The 19130-nt window shown below is 38.5% G+C and overlaps 1 protein-coding gene across 3 annotated transcripts in view; it reads left to right on the plus strand.

Annotated features, from left to right (window-relative positions):
- Positions 1–684: 684 nt before the first annotated feature.
- eif4h (eukaryotic translation initiation factor 4h) overlaps positions 685–19130 on the plus strand; it is a 32423-nt gene continuing 13977 nt past the window's right edge. For all 3 annotated transcript variants that reach the window (XM_067450134.1, XM_067450137.1, XM_067450136.1), the window contains exons 1-4: positions 685–826; positions 16920–17107; positions 17382–17446; positions 17697–17790. In XM_067450134.1, the coding sequence (XP_067306235.1) occupies positions 762–826; positions 16920–17107; positions 17382–17446; positions 17697–17790 (412 nt within the window). In that variant the 5' untranslated portion in view covers positions 685–761. The remainder of the gene's footprint in view (positions 827–16919; positions 17108–17381; positions 17447–17696; positions 17791–19130) is intronic.

A 19130-nucleotide genomic window follows, 5' to 3' on the forward strand; every position in this document is an offset into this window, starting at 1 on the left:
TCTTTTAATCATCTCAGATGTATTAAGCGAGGTACGAAAAACCTGGATGTTTTTACTACCTTTCTGGGCCTTGAAACTGTTCACTATATTGCTGTCTATGTAGGGGTCTAAGAGCTCTAGGATTTCATCCAAAATATCTTTATTTGTGTTCCAAAGATGAATGAAGGTTTTACGGGTTTGGAACGACATGAGGGTGAGAAATTAACGACAGATGTTACATTTTTGGGTGAGATTTATTTTGGTCAAAAATCAACTTATAATGAAGGCAGTTGAGTGAATTATTCAATAACTGGTTTACACTTGTAGCTAACCTACCAACATAACAGAAATATTCTCTGAAAGAATCAGTGAAATAAATGTATTATTATTAATGATTATTAATATTATTATTGTGTGAAGTGATTTAAAAGATTCGAAACACCAATGAAAAAAAATCCCCACAGCTACAGTTCCTCCAAAACAATTAGCTGTATGGGTAAATCCACATTAGATCGTTTCTCGAGTCTACTCGCCGTTGCCAAATTGAAATGATCTCCAAAATCCTTATTAAAAATGCGTATTTTTATTTTTTTCTCACAAGCATTATACACACGTCATATTTTAATGTTTTGAACATATGTAAGCTATCATTATTCAAATGTATTTTATAAAAATGTAAGTGTCATTTTTCAGGCACGCGCAGGACAGCTAAAGCTCGCAGCCGTATATTTTGGGGTCCTTCAGCTTCAGACTGCTGCTTTCTCTGGACAGCATCTTCGGCAATGGCGGATTACGATAACTACGATGACCGGGATCGGGCTTACGGGAGCTTCGGCGGGGGACGAGGGTAAGATGTCCCGCATAAGAGGAGCGGTAGAGCATGCATGTGAACGTATGTTGCGGGAGGACGCAGGTCTGGGCGTGTGAGCGGAGTTTTGCGGGAGCTCGAGCGAGTGTAGGCCACGCAGCGGCGGCGCGCTCCCGCTATGATGAATGGAGGCCGGGCACGAAACTCAGCCCACATGGGCTTCATGTCTCACGGCCGACTCGGCATTTCACTGTCCGTGGACGGTTTCTGAAGCATCTCTGCTCCATTATCTCTTTTGCATATGATTATTGATATCATAATTTGTGTGTTTAAGTTGCGCGACAGCGTGTTTTTAAGCACGATTTGCTCTGGGCCTTGAACAGGGGTCTGAGTCCCCTCTCTGTCCCACTCCCGTCTCGCACGCGACATTGCTGTTTATGAGGAGTGTTATTCCAGAAATATACTGTGGTACTCTCACCTTTTTGGACATGCCCTGTGATATTCTTCAAAATACTTTGGGGAATCGTATAAATGTCATGTTCACGGATATAAACATGCATATTCTGTTTTATCCCGCGCTCACGTTGTCCTCGGATCAGCAGCTCAAGTGCATGTCCAGTGTTTTGCCTCCATCAGATCAAGCTGATGGCACACAGATCTCTTTATTGCAGAGGTGAACGCTGCCTCTCACAGACATGCGGGACATTTACCAGTTATTGAATATAGAAACAGAAAGCTAGTGCCTATCTGATAAATGTAAACCTGTCACCACCTTTTTGGGTTCCCTGATCATGCCACAACACACAAAATCATGCATATATATGTGTGTGTGTATATATATATATATATATATATATATATATATATATATATATATATATATATATATATATATATATATATATATATATATAATATTGCAAATGTACGATATGCATATCACCACGGCTCGCAACATCTGAATGATTTCAATAGGTTACTTCAACATTGTGAAAAGTTTATGTTTTAGGTCTGCAAATAGCAGAGAATAGACTGGGCACATGACTACTGTTACTTATGTGACTTGCTTGATGTTAAAAAGTCATTACACATAATAACTTATGAAAACCAACTCCTTGCAGACTCGCGCTGTCTGACACACACAAACCGAAACGTGCACACAAGCGGCCTCTCTGAAAGCGTGCGATCCCTTTAGTTCTGTGTCGGGTCTTGGCACAACCTCTAACTACCAAATACACACACACATTTTTTTAACATACATTTTTGCTTAAACACTGCTTGGTTGCATTTTCAGAAGTTGTAGGAATGCTTTCTTTTCCCAGAAAGAATTTAAAACAAATGGTTTAATTTTTCAGTTTTTAAATTATAATTTATAAAATATAAATTAAATATAATTTAAATAGATTTTACACACTAATAGCAATATCATATCACATATCGGATATTTAACAAGGTATTGCATATCACATTTTTCTTCAATATTGCACAGCTATATATATATATATATATATATATATATATATATATATATATATATATATATACATATATATATATATATATATATATATACATACATACATACATATAAAATGCCAAATATGCTATATAATATTTTAAAATATTGGCAAGTAAAACGCTGCAAAATGACAATATTGGACTTTTAACTGTTAGCACTCCCGCTTAGATTAGAGACTCACCTCGATCCAGGCAGAGCTTTTCAGAAAGTGAGCGCACACCAGTTATCAATTTCAGAGTGACAGTATGAGATTAATACAATGTTTCTGCTCACTCTATTGTGACCTAATGCAGATATATAAATATGTATTATGAGGCAGGACGCAGAAGTTCACCATCACTGTAAAGTGGGAATTATCATCACGCAATATTGATGGGTGGGCAGAGGATCTTAATGAGTCATCATGAAATAATGGATCTATTCTATCTAAAGATATTGTTAATATTTGAGGTAAATGTGTGAATGCGTATTTCTCCAAATGTGTACTTTTGGACTACGTTGTGTACCGACGGCGAATACGGAATAAATGGGAGCAAACGAGATTGAATATGTGCCGGTTTGCCTGATCAGAATATCAACTACTGACTGATTTTGCATTCCTATCAGAAACAAGGAATTATTGTCATTGTTAATCATTTAAAAAAAAAATCAATGCTATCTAATACTTTATATCTCAAGATTAAATCTGAATATTTATTGCAAAATGTTACTCTAACAGCTGCCAAAAATGTCTAAATAGGCTATATAGGTCCACTGTGGTTTATTTTCAAAGGGAAAAAAAGCAAAACACTTAAAAACATCCCCCATCTGTTTATTCACAAATTTCTGTGTGTGTTTGTCTATATATAGAACGGCTATCTAGAAGGCAAAGCAAGGCTTCCTCTGATGACTGTGATTATTTTAAGTAATGGACTAAGATGATAATTGCCAAATTCACAATATCCACCTGACTGATGCATACTCTATACTACAGGTCAAGCAGATGCGCCCAGAATATGAACGCAACAGCATGCTAAGCACTTTCCCATAGAAAACCATCATAAAGAAAATGCCCACTGAAGTGCGTTGAAAAGCACAGCATTATTATTCAGCGTGTTGACGTCATTTCCGCTGAATCGGGAAGACGGTGGGACACCGAGCGGCTCCCCCTTTTTTTTTTTAAATGTCCAAATGTTTTTTTTGTTTTGTGTCAGGGCTCGGTAGAGCCGCAGCTTCCTCCTAATCTCTAACCGTTTCTTCTTCAGATCTCTTGCTAGTTTTCTGTACTGTGAAATCAACACTTCTAAATGACACTTTAGAATAAAATAGATTTTTGAAATCTGCAAATCTGCAGGAGTCATGATCATGAAACGTGATTTTTTTTTTCTACTGTACAGACCCACTGATGAACCCAGAATATGAACACTATGACGACAGACAAATTTCACGATTCGATTCCGATTCACAGGCTTGCGATTTCGACTCTTTTCAATATAGATTATTTTGGGTCTATATCAGGTACAATATATGGCAAATTTTTCCAAGCAAAACAAATCTCTGAACTTTGGTCAGTTGGTGTACTACATTAGCCTACTATAATACTGAAGGTAAAATGGACTGATTCGTATACAAACACTTAAATTGCACTTAACCGTGCCGCAGTAGCAAACCGTGACTCTTGGACCTTGGCCCCCGCACCCCCTTTTTTTTCTCACGTAGATCCAATGAGAAAGTGTTTTGGGGGAGGGCCTGTTCAGGCTCATCTTTTCTTTTTTTCTCGTTTTGTGAAAAGACATTACAGGGTAATAAAGAAATAGGGTTCAGCTTACGAGGAGGTGTGCAAAGTGTCCCATATTGATGCATTTGTAATCTTCAGTTTTGAGTGTTAATAAAGCTAAGATGATTTCCAACTTCCAAACAGCAAAAAATGCTAATCGGAGTAATCGGAATCGAACCGCAATCGCGATTTGGCTTGTGCCATTATGAAAGCTCATAGGCTGCGGTTTTAAATGAAATAAATAAATGCCCAGTGTGTTACGGCTCTGTGATCAGGAGTAACGCTGCTCCGTCTGAAAGACTGCGAGTTTGAGTCGTTTATAACGTGCCTTTGAAAAAGCAACACGAGTCAAACATCTTCACAAACTAGTGAAGCGCTCATAAACCTGTTCAACAAAAGACTTGTGGAAAAACTCTCTTCATATCGTCAGGCGAGTGTGTGTGAGCTGATGTGGCTTCTCATCAGAGAGTGAGGCAGGCGATGCATTATTTTATAGCATTCTATACAGTAATAAAGTCTACGTCAATCAGCACTGCATTAAAATACACTTTATTATTATGAAAATACCCTTGACGGCTTGAAGAACTCAAATACACCATATTTTGCTGCAGTCGTGTTTGTTGTCGTCATGTTTAATCAAAGTGTTTCTATCTTCTGGGTTTTCCTGAAAATTAATGTCATTTCTTCTCTGAGGCAAATGTGGCGTTTTCCGCTCGAGGGCGCCCTCTGGCCTTCAGTATGAATTAAAAACTTTAGGTAATGACTAACAAGAAAATAATACTTAATACATTTTCAACCTTAGTAAACTTAACATTATAAATGTATAGGACAATCCATGTCTTCCCTTAATGTACAGGAGTTTTTCCCCCCACAGTGGATGCACAAGAGGTTTATATTTTATATTCAAGACATAGACTTAAAGAAATTGACATCACAGATAAACAAACATAGATTTTTATAATATTTTTAATAACTTTAATTAACTTTAACTTTAATAGTCCTTAGGCTTAGACCTTTCTAATGTTTTATAGTCATAGGCTGTCTGCATATTAATAGGTAACCCAGCAGTTTTTCCCCCCGTTTTTTTCCCCGTAAAATAAGTTCCTTAAAATATTACAAAAAATATATAATAATTAATAATAATAATTAGTATTATTATATTTTTATATTTATTCTGACATACTCTATTTTTTTATTTGTAATTATGAAAATGTTATTGTAATGGTAATATTTCTTATTTGTAAAAATATTTTTTGCAGTAATAATAATCATAATAATTATTATTATTAGTAGTCACATTAATATATAAACACAAAATGTTATATATATACACACACACACTTTTCATTTGTAAAAAATATATAATAATCGCATTTTCAATCGCAATTTTACCCAGAATAATCACGGTTACATATTTTCCCCAAATCGTGCAGCCCTAATATTTTTTTATTGTTTCCAGTGCAAATATCTAAATATTCTTAAATCAAGATGCATTTACTAGATAAGTAAAATGACACATGATATTTGTTCTTGTTTTCTGGGGAAAAATATCAAAATTAAGTGAGTTTTTGCTAGGGATGCACGATATTATCGGCACGACATCGGAATCGGCCGATAAACGCTTAAAATATAAAAATCGGCATCGGCCGATATGAAAACATTATGCCGATATGCCTTGCCGATATGATAACGTGTTGATATGTGGCTGCAATAACTCACGTGTGCAAGGAGTGCTACAGATGAGACCATGTCAGCACTGCGGTCATTCTTCAAGTGAAAACAAGAAAATACATTGCATGTACAGTGATTTATATTGACTGTTTTTAAATGCTGCCTTGAATTTCTGAATGCAGTACAGAAGGACGTGACCGTCAGCAGCAGATTTGCCACGTTTTCACTACAAAACTAGCCCAAAACAAGCCCAATCGCGTCTCCCCAGTCCCACTCTCTAGCGCGTGCGGCAGCCTCCACAGCAGCAGAAGCTCCTCCAGGTCCTAGTGCCCTCCCGCTAGACCGCTATATATTTATACATGTAGTGGGGGCGCTGTTGTTACACTAATACAATGAAAAGTAGAATACACAAATAAATTGAAGTTACTTCTTGTTCTGAATAAACAAATCAGTAATGATGTCATAAATCACAAGCATGACACTTGTAAATTAAATACTTTTATATACAGTGTATTAATCTGCAATAAAATTTTACGAAATGGATGATGAAAAATAATCCAAGGAGCTCTACAATAATTGTAGAATTAAAAGACAGCATCAATGGATGTCATGCCACCCCCACTTCATGTGCACAAACGTTAAATCCAAAAATTACAGGTTACAGCTGCATCTGGGGTGAAAAATTACTGACTTTATTATTGTTATTTTCAGAGCTTTTAATATACTCTTATCATAAAAAGAACTTTATTAAAATTTATTTATCTTCAACAAGAATCCTTTTAGTAAGGATACCTCAGAAATCTGAAACCAGAATGAAAAAAAAAAGTTTTTGCTCAAAATGGTGTTGTTTCCAAACAAAGGGAAAAAATAAACATATATCGGCATCGGTATCGGCCAAAATGAGCTGAAAAATATCGGCATATCGGATATCGGAAAAAATCCAATATTGTGCATCCCTAATTTTTGCTTAAAACAAGCAAAATTATCTGCCAATGGGGGGAGAAAAATCCTTTTATTTCTGTTTGGGACGGAAACGAGATTTTAATCAGAAATCACACAATTGTTATTGGCCACAGTGTCATCAAATGAAACCAGTGACTGCTGTCATCCAGTTGTATCGCTTCTAATTGCTGTGGTTGAAATGAACAGCTTTGGCTTTCTGCTCAAAAATAAGCTCTAGTGTAGGTCGTCTTTTCCAATCTCCAGCTTTTCTTTAAAAGTTCATCTTGAAACCGGCAGAAATAATAAATGAGCAGCGTTGTCCCCATTGTTGCATGCAGTTTCCTTTGCGAATTACTATTTTATCGAATAATTAATGAAATCATTTTTTTTCCGATCGCTTTCCTCACGGCACCACCCATTAATTTTTTTTCCTGTCATTGACTTATGGCTTTGCCCTGTAATTTCACAGCTGGACCACCAATCACAGAGCTAAAAATCCTAATGTGGAGTAAACCGACGTCTATACAAAGCAGCACAAACTGAATTGGCAGATTTGAAGGATTTATTTCCCTAAAAACATTTAGATGTTTATCAAATTATAAATGACTAAAATGACATTAGAACTGATGACTTTTTATTAAAAAGGTTTTTAATAAATTTTTGTAAATGTATTATTTTTTTACATGGGTTTAGGCCCTGATGGTCGTCCCCCCGCCGTACCAGGAGTCCTGTACCGAGATAGTTCGGTACCAATACGTGTGCCGCTTCACCCCTACTTAACACGCCTTCAGATGTTCATTTATGTTTATTTTGCGCTGTAACTGGTTTTAAGGCAGAAGAGATGATTAGTTAATGTGCTGCTGCTTTTCTTGAGCTGAGCTATGCCAGATCGATCTAATGCTACAGTGCCAAAATGTTGTTTCATATCAGTAGTTACAAAGCACAAAGACAATTGTGATTTATTGGATGGGAGGCGCTACTATGTTCTGTTCATTCCGTAACTGAGAGCAGGATAGACTAATCCATTCTTGGGATTTAAGCATTGATATCGATTCATAAAAATTGCACAATATTTACTGGCTCATTGGTCTGTCATCAGTATATGGGTCAGGGGTCCCATGACATTTCCATCTGGCCGCTGAGCCGGCGTGGCTTTGTACCGCGACAGTGCTAAAGGTTTTGATGTCATGGGTTTTTGGGGTTGATGGCATAGACAGTAAAAGAAATGGACAGAGCAATCCCATAGACTTCAACGTCGGAAAATGAGGCCAATCAGAGGCGCTCACTTCCTGATGGCTGAGTGAACTGCGCAGGCTCAGACTGAGCTTGACGACGTAGATGTGACGTGAGCCTCCTGTCTGACAGCTGTAGGTCTTCTAGTAGTTGTGGAAAGTGAAATCTGAATCCCGTTGTTTAAATATTTTCTCCCGTTGCTTTTGGCTCACTATCGGCTTCTCCCCATTCTTCTCCCTTGACTTTATCAGACTTTATATCTCCACGTCCCCCCCGACGTGGCGTAAAAGATTGCCTGCGAGCGTCTCCTCAGGTTTATACGGTAATTTCTCAACTGTGCAACAGAGTCGCGTTGGTTATGACGCAATCGTTAGCCTATTTTTACAAAAACAGCTTCTGTGGGGCGATAGTGTAAGATACAAGGTAATGGAGCCTTTTATGCATTGTCGTGTTTCTTTAGAAATAAACAACGGACAAATGGAGTCTTTAAACGTCTCAGATGTAAAGTTATTCACTGTCAAAGTGACTCAAAAATGAATGGGAGTCAATGGGATGCTAACAGCAGGTGATGGCTTGGTTAGCAATGGTTTCCAAACTCGGGCCTGGAGGGCAGCTGTCCTGCAGAGTTTAGCTTCAACCCCAATCAAACACACCTGAAACAGCTAATCAATACCTAATATAGCTAATATAGGACCTGTTAAGACATTGGATGCGTTTACATGCACGTTCTTAAGCCGATTATGCCCAATAAGCCGACAATAAACATGGTCATGTAAACACGGTAACCCGTTTTCTTTTATCTGAGTAATGTCATAAACGGCGTAAGCGTAAACCGGTCGGGACAGGCCGTTTTTTGCCTCTTACCTCGATTTCGCGCTGCATGTAAACGCATTAACCTGCTTTCTGTCGGCTTATTGAAGTGCGCATGTGTGATAGGGGACAAAAACGCAAACTTAGAGCAGATTTAAACGCATCCAGACAGAGCGAGCTAGCGTTTGCATGAAATAAGGACATATATCATAAACGCAGACTTTTTAAGACCCAGAAAATTGTAAAGAGGTGTTCTCTTTTCTCATGCAGCAGAAGTAGCCTAGAAGAGGTTCAGTCAGAACGCTTCATAACTGCATGAGGGATAATATGAGCCGTAAATCTCCCGCTGACACGGTGCACGCTTTATTTAACATCACAACTGGCGTAACATTTGAAAAACTCATAGTCAGATATACGGACATTATTTTTGACGGCACTACAAGGAAATAAACCGGTTTATAAATAGTCATGTAAACGCGGTTTACTTGCGTTTACTGGTTTGCATGTAAACGGGGAAAACTGGTTATTTCAATAGGCTGATTTTTTTTACTGGTGTGCATGTAAACGCACCCATTGATTAGCTGGTTCAGATGTATTTGGTTGGGGTAGAGCTAAACTGTAGGACAGTGGTCTTCCAGGACTGAGGTTGCAGATCCCTGGTCTAGATAAAGTTCCGGGTAAAGATTTCCCTCTTAAAACGGCCCTGTTTGCGAGGTGGTACTTTTTAAAAGTTCAGGAACTCTCGGGGGTGGGAATTGGCTGCTGAACATGCTGATTGGTTGAGCTCACGCAGCATTTTATTTCAGCCTCAAATCTGTTGTGGTGCGTGCTAGTGTTGTCACGATACCAAAATTATGACTTCGATACGATACCAGACTAAAATATCGATATATCGATACAAAATCGATAGCACAGTAAAAAAAAAAAAAAAAAAAAAAAAAAAGATGCTTAATATGACAACAGAACTTATTATGCATGTTATTTTTTACTAAAAATTCATGTGGCCAGCATGTTCCTTAGGGTTGGGCATCGTTTTGATTTGAACAATTATTGATCAATTGATCAATTACTATTAAAATTATCTCACACATTTTTGCTATCTCAATGTATTTTTTACAATGGGGTAATTGTGTTGCAATAGCTTACACACAGCACAAGAAAGCTTGATTTCGAATGGTAAATTGAATTTAAAAATACGTGTCAGTAATAAAATAAGAACAAATAAACAGATTACAAACAATAGCACAAATAAATGCAATAGAACAGAAGATACAAATTAAATAGACTGCTTTATTTTTTCAGGTAGGTCTAACATTCAGATAAGAAAATGAATAAAAAAATGCATAGATATTACATTTAAAACAACATTGGATAATGTTCTTTGTAAAAAATTCAATAGCGTACAGATGAAACTATTAAAGTTACACAAGTTGATCAGTCAAGAGCAGTTGATCGTTTGTCTTTTTGTAGTTTGAACAACAAATGACTGCGGTCCCTTTAAGACTAACGGACACATGGATCCTAAACACTGTTCCTGTTACTCGTTCTTCCTGAACTGTTTGCGACTGTGTTTACGTTAATACTCTTCCATTTGTGCACTGATAGTTCTTTGAGTCTATTTGACCAATAATAAGCTGGAAAAAGAAGCAAATGTTTGCACTATCATGTCAGAGGCGGCTTTATTACGGTAGGCTATGTGTGTGTGCTCTAGATGTGAGCACAAAATCTGCGGGGATTAGTAGAAATAATTTATGTGCAATCCCGCGCGAAATTCAGACCGATCACACACTAACACTAACACACTGTCATGAGGAAAAAGTCCAGCAGAACGCGCGATCGCCCGCCGTGCTCAGAGGTTAACCGAGCTGAGTGAGAATATGCCGGTGTGTGTGTCAGCTCGCTTTCGGTCGGAGAGGAGAGCGCAGCTGGTATCGATACTTTAAAAACTGAGAATCGTATCGTTTCAGATATTCCAGTATCGATACATATCGAAATATCGATATTTTTGACAACACTAGTGCGTGCAGTAAGAGTCGTTTGCTATTCAAATCAACAGTGGCGTTTAAAAAATAAGGCCGATAGACAGACGACGAGGTTCAGTTTTTATTTAGTTTATGTGCAGATGACTAAATCCAGTGGGATCCTGAAAGACTCACGGCCAGTAAGGGCTGGGGAAAAATCGATTGGATTTAAAAATCGAGTTGGTAGGTCAAATCGAATCGGCTTCGAAATAGCTTTTTTTTTTTTTTTTTTCGGCAGTATAGCACAATACATACATTTTGCATTCGCCAAATCCTCCTTCAGGGTTTCCGTAGCACGTTCCCTGTGGCGCAGCCCTCTGCTCCGCATGCATACACAAACAACATGGCAGAAACAGCCGGCAAAAGAGAGCAGCTCCTTCCAAAAAAATGCTCTTCGACTTCAGTCGTGTGGAGTTGCAACTAGCGCCCCATCGAAGAGGGTCTTTAGTGTGGGAGGGTCTTTTAGTTTAGTCTGAAATTTCCTCAAGCCTGCTGTTCTTGATAGTCTTATTTTCCTTGCAAAGAATGTTCAGGGATGTGATTTTTCCGGATTAATCCGGAATTCCGGATTTTCCGACCTGAAAATGTGACCTACGTAAATCATGCAGATCTGTAAAAAAAAAAAAAAATGGCGGGGGCGGGGGGTTGACCGTCATCTCACAGCCGTCACCATGGTAACCCGGGACGAAACCACGATCGCGGGATGGGCAACAAGCAGTGTTGCCAACTTGCCGACTTTGTCGCTATATTTAGCGGCTTTTCAGACCCCTCTAGCGATTTTTTGGACAAACTTCAGCTACTTTAGTTTATAAATGTCGGCAGTACTGTCCTGCGAGCGCGAGGTCTTTTTTCCCCTCTGCCGTCCTATGCTGCCGTCACACACACCTCTCTCTGCGTCTGCCCTGTTCAGTGAATGGCTGAGGGGAGCTGCATGCGCCTACAGACAGCAGCTGACAGACGTGAATGAGCGAGCTACACATGAGCACACAAGGTTGCCATCGATTTCTCACTTAATGTTATCTGCTTCTTTTGTTTTATATTTAAATAAATGAGTTATGATGAGTTCCATCTCTTGTGCTTATCACTTATATTACTCTCTCACAGAGCTTTAGTTCATCCAGTTTCTCAATTCAGATTTTACACAATTTTTCTTGTAATTCACTATATCATATATTGTATGACAAAAAAGGTATAGGAAATGAAAACATTTATTGGACAATCGGCTGTAGGCTATTATATTATTGTAAAATATAGTAGGCTAAATGAAAAACGTTACGCAGGCTGAACGCAAGGACGGCGTGATGACGTCACTAATATGCTAATTAACGCATAACGTCATCTAGCGACATTTAGTGATTTTTTTTTGGCAGGCTTTAGCTACTTTCCTTGGAAAATAGTTGGCAACACTGGCAACAAGGACTGTATCGTGACAAGAACATCGCCGGATCGGATGATCTGGGTATACTATTGCTTGTGTCTATATATAACCTATAAGTTACTAATTTGACTTTGTTGTCGATTGATTAGATGATCGATTTTGATTGATTTTCCACTATGGCAGGATGTTTAAGCTGCATTTAACATTAACTTGACAGCTAACATTACTTGTATTTGCTAGCACTAGCTATATATGCAAACAGCGCGCTTTTCGGCGCCCCCCGCTTTTTTCACGTCAGTTTGGGTGACAAAGTCATCTGAAGCCATTCCATAGCTTAACCCTGCGTGAACCAAATGCATGACTGTTTCGCCAAACATTCTTACATTAAATATAGAACCTTACCCAGATCTATATTTAACATGGATAACGTTAGACCTCTACCTGTCGCGATAATATATAAAACTCCTGATGTTAGAGTGATGTAACAGCTACAGAAGAATAAAATAAAACCTATTTCGTTACCTTTTGGAGCTTGGAAGGGTTCAGTTTGAGCAGATGTTTAATACCATCATCATATTTCCTCGTCAGAGATCGTTTACCAGTATATTCAGCATCTGCCTCATATTCGCGATCTCCAGCATATTCTCCAAACTCATTTTCAATGTCTTCAAAATCAATATTTTGCTCACTGACAGCTTCTTGACCACATCCATCATCAAGAGACAGTGACACTAATATTTGATTGTGTTTAATACTTGCTCTCTGCAGTAAATCACTAAGCCATTTCAAGTTTTGCAGATTATAATTATTATTGTTTCGTTTTCTGTCAGAGGTAACTATGAGTGAAACGTCACTTCATCATTGGGTATCAGACATTGCCACCTTGTGGAATAAATGTGAATTGCACCCCCATTTCGTCATTATAGATTAATTTATCATACCAGGCGCAAATTCCAAAAGAAACGTGTAGAGGCTCTAAAAAAGCTTTCTACAAAGGCTAAAGAGTCATACAAAAATTGAGGCCTTCTTTTGACATGAAAATGTGCATGTTGCACATTTAGCTATTAAAATTGGGTAAAAATGCATCCACCAAATAATTAGTTTTTTTTTCATACTGTACAAAAAAGTTATTACAATAAAATGTATTTTTTTGTTCAAATAAGTTGTTATGGGTCCTGCTTTACTGTCCGTATTGATCCGCCACCAGTTTGATCGGCGCGGCGGGGTGGTCTATATTATCAAATATGGTATATTTTCCTGCTTTTTTGTCCTTAGGCAATCACATGCCTGAATGTTTTAAATGCAATTATTTTTTTTATGGCGTTTAGTGTTACTGTTTACATGTTCAATTCAACTAAAAGTTACCTCTGGATTTTTTGTTGTTTATTAGCTCAATCACAGTATGAACAATTTGGATGTTTACAAATCTTTGTTGCACACTGCACAGCGACTTTTCAGTTAGATAAAGGGTTTGCCTTTGCAATTTTGTGTTGATGCACTTTAATTAAATATAATAAATATATATATATTTAAAAAATATGTACAGTTTGCAATTATATTGTTTTAAATGGGGGGTTGGGGGAAAAAATCGAATCTTATTGTAAATTGAGTTTTTTTTAGGGGGGAAAATCGCCCAGCCCTATCACAGAGCCGTCCTACACGGACAAAATGCACATAAAAGATAATCACAGCCTTTGCGATTTTATAATCACGATAAGCCAAATCGCGATAAGCATGCTTTCATGTAAAATGTAGGGCTGTCAAACGATTATTATTTTTACTCGCTATTAATCACATGATTGTCGTGAGTTAACTCGCGATTAATCACAGATTTTTATTTGTTGTAAATGTATCTTCAATTAAGTTTGAATTAAGTTTTTAATACTCTAATCAACATGGGTATATGGACAAATATGCATGCTTTATGCAAATGTATGTTTATTATTAGTGAAACCATAAAATACTTATTCAATAATAATCAATAAAACAGCATGAAGACTAGATATGTATCAAAGGTCATAGATGTTTATCAAAGAACATGTCTCTAAAATGTCTTATAAATGTCTCTTAAGCCTAGCTTAAAAATTCAGAATAAGCAGGGATTTCTCTCATTTTAAGCATATAAATAAAGGTAGTATTACTGGCAGTTTAGTTCAGAATAGGGCACAGTTCGTATGAAAACCTGGTAATATGAAAGCTGTCATGCGGACCTGAGAGCGCACCAGTGCCAGACCACACCTGGAGGAGGTCCATTCCACGAGTAGGAATATAGTGCGGCCCCTTTAAGAGAGGCGCGCTCTCTATTGAGCTGCCGGTATTTTGCGTGCGCGCCGAACTTTGCCTCGATTCACGTGAACAGTGTGAGAAACGGAGCGTTCTTGCAGGGTATCCGCGGGGTCTTGAAAAGTCTTAAAAGGTGATAAATCAATTTTGGGAAAATTAAGACCCTTATAAAGTATTAAAAAGTCTTATCACGGCTTTATAAAGTCTTAAATTTTGAAAGTATTTTGTTCAAGCTTTGTCAAAAGAGTTTGACTCCAAAAAGTATTTATGAATATACTTCTTTTCATCCCCATAAGTATTAAAAAACAACGGGGCGCTCAGTCTGAGATCGGCTCGGAGCGCGCGCGGCAGAGATGGAAATTAGCACCGCCACCAGCCAAATGCGGCTGATTTTGAGTTGTGGTGGGAAAACAAGCTTCACCTACCGAGCTGTTTCACCTCTTTGTAAACTTTGTTCAATGCATGCGAGTGCTGCCGTATGTGCGCATATGACCAGTCGTTTTCTCCGTCATCACTCGCGTGAAGACGCGCTGTGAGACTCGCGCGCTCTGTGAGAGCTGACGCTATGCATCATCCGAGAGCGCGCACTCGTCTCACAGCGCGCAAATATTGAGTTCTCTTTCAAGTCTTACGCTTAAACGGACAAACTCGCACAAGAAGTATGTCAACATGTCCATCTTGATGAGTATCCTAGCAGACATAGTCTGAATATGCCTTAAGTGAACTGTATAGTGTGCACAGTCGAGAAAGACGAGCATATCCCTGCATCAGGTCTTAAAGGCGCAGTAGCCTTTACTGCTGCCTGAGTGATGTCCTTATATTTAGTTTGACATTAAACAATGCTCTTGATTGAATAGCTTTTGTAAGTTCGATAAGGATTACTCTTTCATTTAAACAGTTAAATATGCAGTTATTTTACATTTGATTACTTTATTCAATTTCTGTACCTTTCTGCAGGCCAGTTAGGCCTGTGCATTGTTATTTAATGAACACATGAGTGAGGTCGAGTTAAACATTTTAGTTTGAATTTTATTTTTTGGCTTTCGGCTTTGGTTTCTTCTTTTTTGTTTCGGCCAAGAATTTTGATTTCGGTGCTTCCCTACTGACATGTTCTGCTCGGTGTGTTGTCAACACGCTTCAAAGATGCCAGAATGAATAGTTTCATTCTTGGGACTAAAAACCATAAAACTGGAAGCCATAAAAGACCACAAATCATCGTGAAAATGTCAGTATTGACTTGAGACTTGAGATTAAATAAACTGCCCAAGTATCGTAGAGCTTGTAGTATTAATTTGTTAAAAACAAAAAAGTGGCTGGTAAAAACATTGAGTGGTAGACTTTAAAAAAAGTTTATTTCCATCCCTGGCGCGCGCTGTCTACGGGTGACGTCATGTATTTTGCGGAATGCGCAGTTAGGTAATGTGTCGCCCTCCATACGTTGTAAAACAGATAAGCAATATAAACAATACAAAATTGGCCTACGATAGAGATTTTAAGTCTACATTTGACTACAACTGTTAATTAAAGGTTTGTTGCCGATTAGAACTTGAAGTGCGATGAGGTCTTGAAATATTTTGAGAAGGTCTTTAAAAAGTCTTAAAAAGGTATTAAAATTAACTTCAGGATTCCTGCATATACCCTGTCTTGTTCAGAAGAGTAACCTGTGCATTCGTTTCAGCTGATTGTAATGCATTTAGTTCAATATAACACATGTACTGTAAGTGGTGATGTGTCAATGATTTACCTCGGACATGAGCGAGAGTGAGCTTCAGTGTATTCGCGCATCGCACTCGGACTGCAGAGAATGTGTTCAATGTAAACAGACTTTTCTTTCGACCTGGTGTCTATGGTTAAACAGAAAATATGGTAGCTTATAGGCAATAACTGCACTTTTGGTTTAGAATATTAATGATAACCATTTTCTTTCCCTATTAATGTTTGCTGCTGGATCCTTTACGTCTATGGCTTATCCCGATTTCTCCAACTACGGATCAAACAGAAAATGCGCGCTGCGTTAGCGCGCGTTAATAATTTTAGTGCCGTTAAAATGAATTTGCGTTAACGCATTTTTTTATTTTGACAGCCCTAGTAAAATGCAATTTATCGTGCTGCCCTAATTACTAATAACTTTCTGTTCCTGTTGCCTAAGAATAGAATGAAAAAGAAGCAAAAATGGAAAACCGTGGTTAAAAACCACGTGGACTCACTGTATTGTTGCATCCCTAATAGATAGATAGATTAATATCATAGATTAATGTGAGCTCACTTATATATAGCACACATGTCATTCAGGATAAATGCAGGATAGTCTTCAGGGAAAACACTTAGTGCATCCATCTGTCCATCCACCACTGCAGCTCGACTTCTCATTCCTGTTCATGTGTGTGGTGTTTTTGTCATATATGATGCACAAAAACATTGGGTCAACCGATGATCTGCATTTATAGATCAATCATTTACCTATTCTGTTATTTATACAAGTTGTAGAGCTGATCAAGTTGTTTGCTTTTGGACCACAGACCCCGAGGTGGCGGCGGCCCAGGCGGACCCAGAAAGCAGAAGGAACTTCCCACAGAGCCGCCCTACACGGCGTACGTCGGCAACCTGCCCTTCAACACAGTGCAAGGAGACATAGATGCCATTTTCAAAGACCTCAGCGTCAGGAGCGTTCGACTAGTCCGAGACAAAGAGACAGACAAGTTCAAAGGTGGGCTGCACTTTGCAACACAGTGCATGTTTAATGAGGGACATTGTTTGCTTACTCCTCATATGTGGTTTTAGGAGTCCCCCAAGGGTTAAACTTTGTGCTGCAGACATGATTTATACCTCAAAATGTGTGGCTGGTATATTTTCCTGTTGGGAAGAACGTGGCTCAAGCGATGGCCAGGTCCTGGGTTTGATCCTAAAGGAAACTGCATGCTGTTAAAACATTATTTGAAGGTATCAAATCAATGAAATGGTCAATTGTTTTCTTGCTCCAGGTTTCTGTTATGTAGAGTTTGATGACTTGGAATCTCTAAAAGAGGCTTTGACGTATGATGGCGCTGTAAGTCATTTAATTACACTATTTATTCAGTTGTTCTTTTTATTATCATCAAAGGCATAAGTAATGAGTGGGGGTGTTGGTAATGCACCGTTCAATAGTTTGAGGTCAGCAAGCAGCGAAAGCACCACTGTTGTAGAAACATTGCAGAAATGAGAATACAGCTTTGGTGAGCGTTGAAAGCGACCCCAAACTTTTGAATGGTTGCGTACGGTTTGATATATTGTGTGTTCCTGATTCTGTGCTTTCACAGCTACTAGGCGACCGATCTTTGAGGGTGGATATCGCAGAGGGCCGAAAGCAAGAACGTGGCGCTGGAGGCTTCGGCTTCCGGAAAGACGACAGAGGTACTGTGTGTGTGTGTGTGTGTGTGTGTGTGATACTCATTCATTAGCACAGTCTTTTATCTTCCACTTCTGTTAGTGCTGTTTACTCACATTGTGGCATGATTTTCTGTTGATATTTTTTCATGTTTTAAGTTTCTCTTTCAATCTCTGAGCAATGCTAGGGCTGGTGGTCCGGTTTGATTCATAGTACAATTGTCAACCTGGTAGATATCCTGTCACTCTTTGTATAGCATCATTTAAAAAAAAAAAAAAAATGATAATAAATGGTGGTACCCAATTTTAAACTCATCACATCCAATAGTGAAAGTTTGCATAAAATGGTATTACATCCTATGATCCATTTTTACAGACTGGGATGGGCTTCCACAATTAAAAAAAATACACACACACACACACACACACACACACACACACACACACACACACACACACACACACACACACACACACACACACACACACACAGGGCCGGCGCAAGCTCAAATGCTACTCTAGGCAGAGCACGATCGTGCCGCCCCCATCTCACACTCACAATTAGATATCCTTAAGATGCATGTAAACAAGTTATTTTCTTTATCTATAAAATGACACTAAAATAAAAACGTGCAAGCATGTTTTCAGATTTTATTTTTCATTCTGCAACGTGAAAAAAGTACACAGTGCAACAGCTGCATATCATTTCTGTTTTAGCTCATTGGAGGTTTCGATTTTTTTCTTGACTGATACACACAAACACACATTCACATAACTAATAGCCTACATTTCAGAAGCGTGCGCGTCAGGCTTTCGCAGCGGCAACAGCTTTGATCGCGTCCTCGAATTTAACTTTTTCAGTAAGTTCGTGCTCAATTGCAATTGTTGGTAGTCCATTGAGTCTGTCTTGTGTCATTGTACTAAAACTCATTTTGGCGTGTACATTCCACGAGATTGCAAACTCGTACTATTTATACGCATTTTTGTGAGATCAGGCTCGGAAAAATTGATTCCATCCCGTTTTCACAGATGAATTTAAGCGCATCCAGTGGTTTAGATCCAGCAACCAGACGTCTGCCCAAAGCAGTCAGCTCTTCAAACAATTCATGCCCATCAACATCCCGTGAGTCTCCATGAGATCAGGGCCTTTTCCAGTCTTAAGCAATCCTGAAGAACTATTGTAGGCTATTCTCCTTTTCTTTGAGAGATGCGATGTCATATAAAAATCCAAATACATGGTCTCGAAGCAGCGAAAAGCGCTCTTCCACGGAACGGATGGCACAGTCGAGCGTATTTTGCACGCATATACTAATCGATGCCGCTCTAATTGAGGTGGGGGCAGGGCGCGGCCGGGCGGCGGGAATTTT

This window comes from Pseudorasbora parva, chromosome 8, assembly GCF_024679245.1.
Source record: "Pseudorasbora parva isolate DD20220531a chromosome 8, ASM2467924v1, whole genome shotgun sequence".
Lineage (NCBI taxonomy): Eukaryota > Metazoa > Chordata > Actinopteri > Cypriniformes > Gobionidae > Pseudorasbora > Pseudorasbora parva.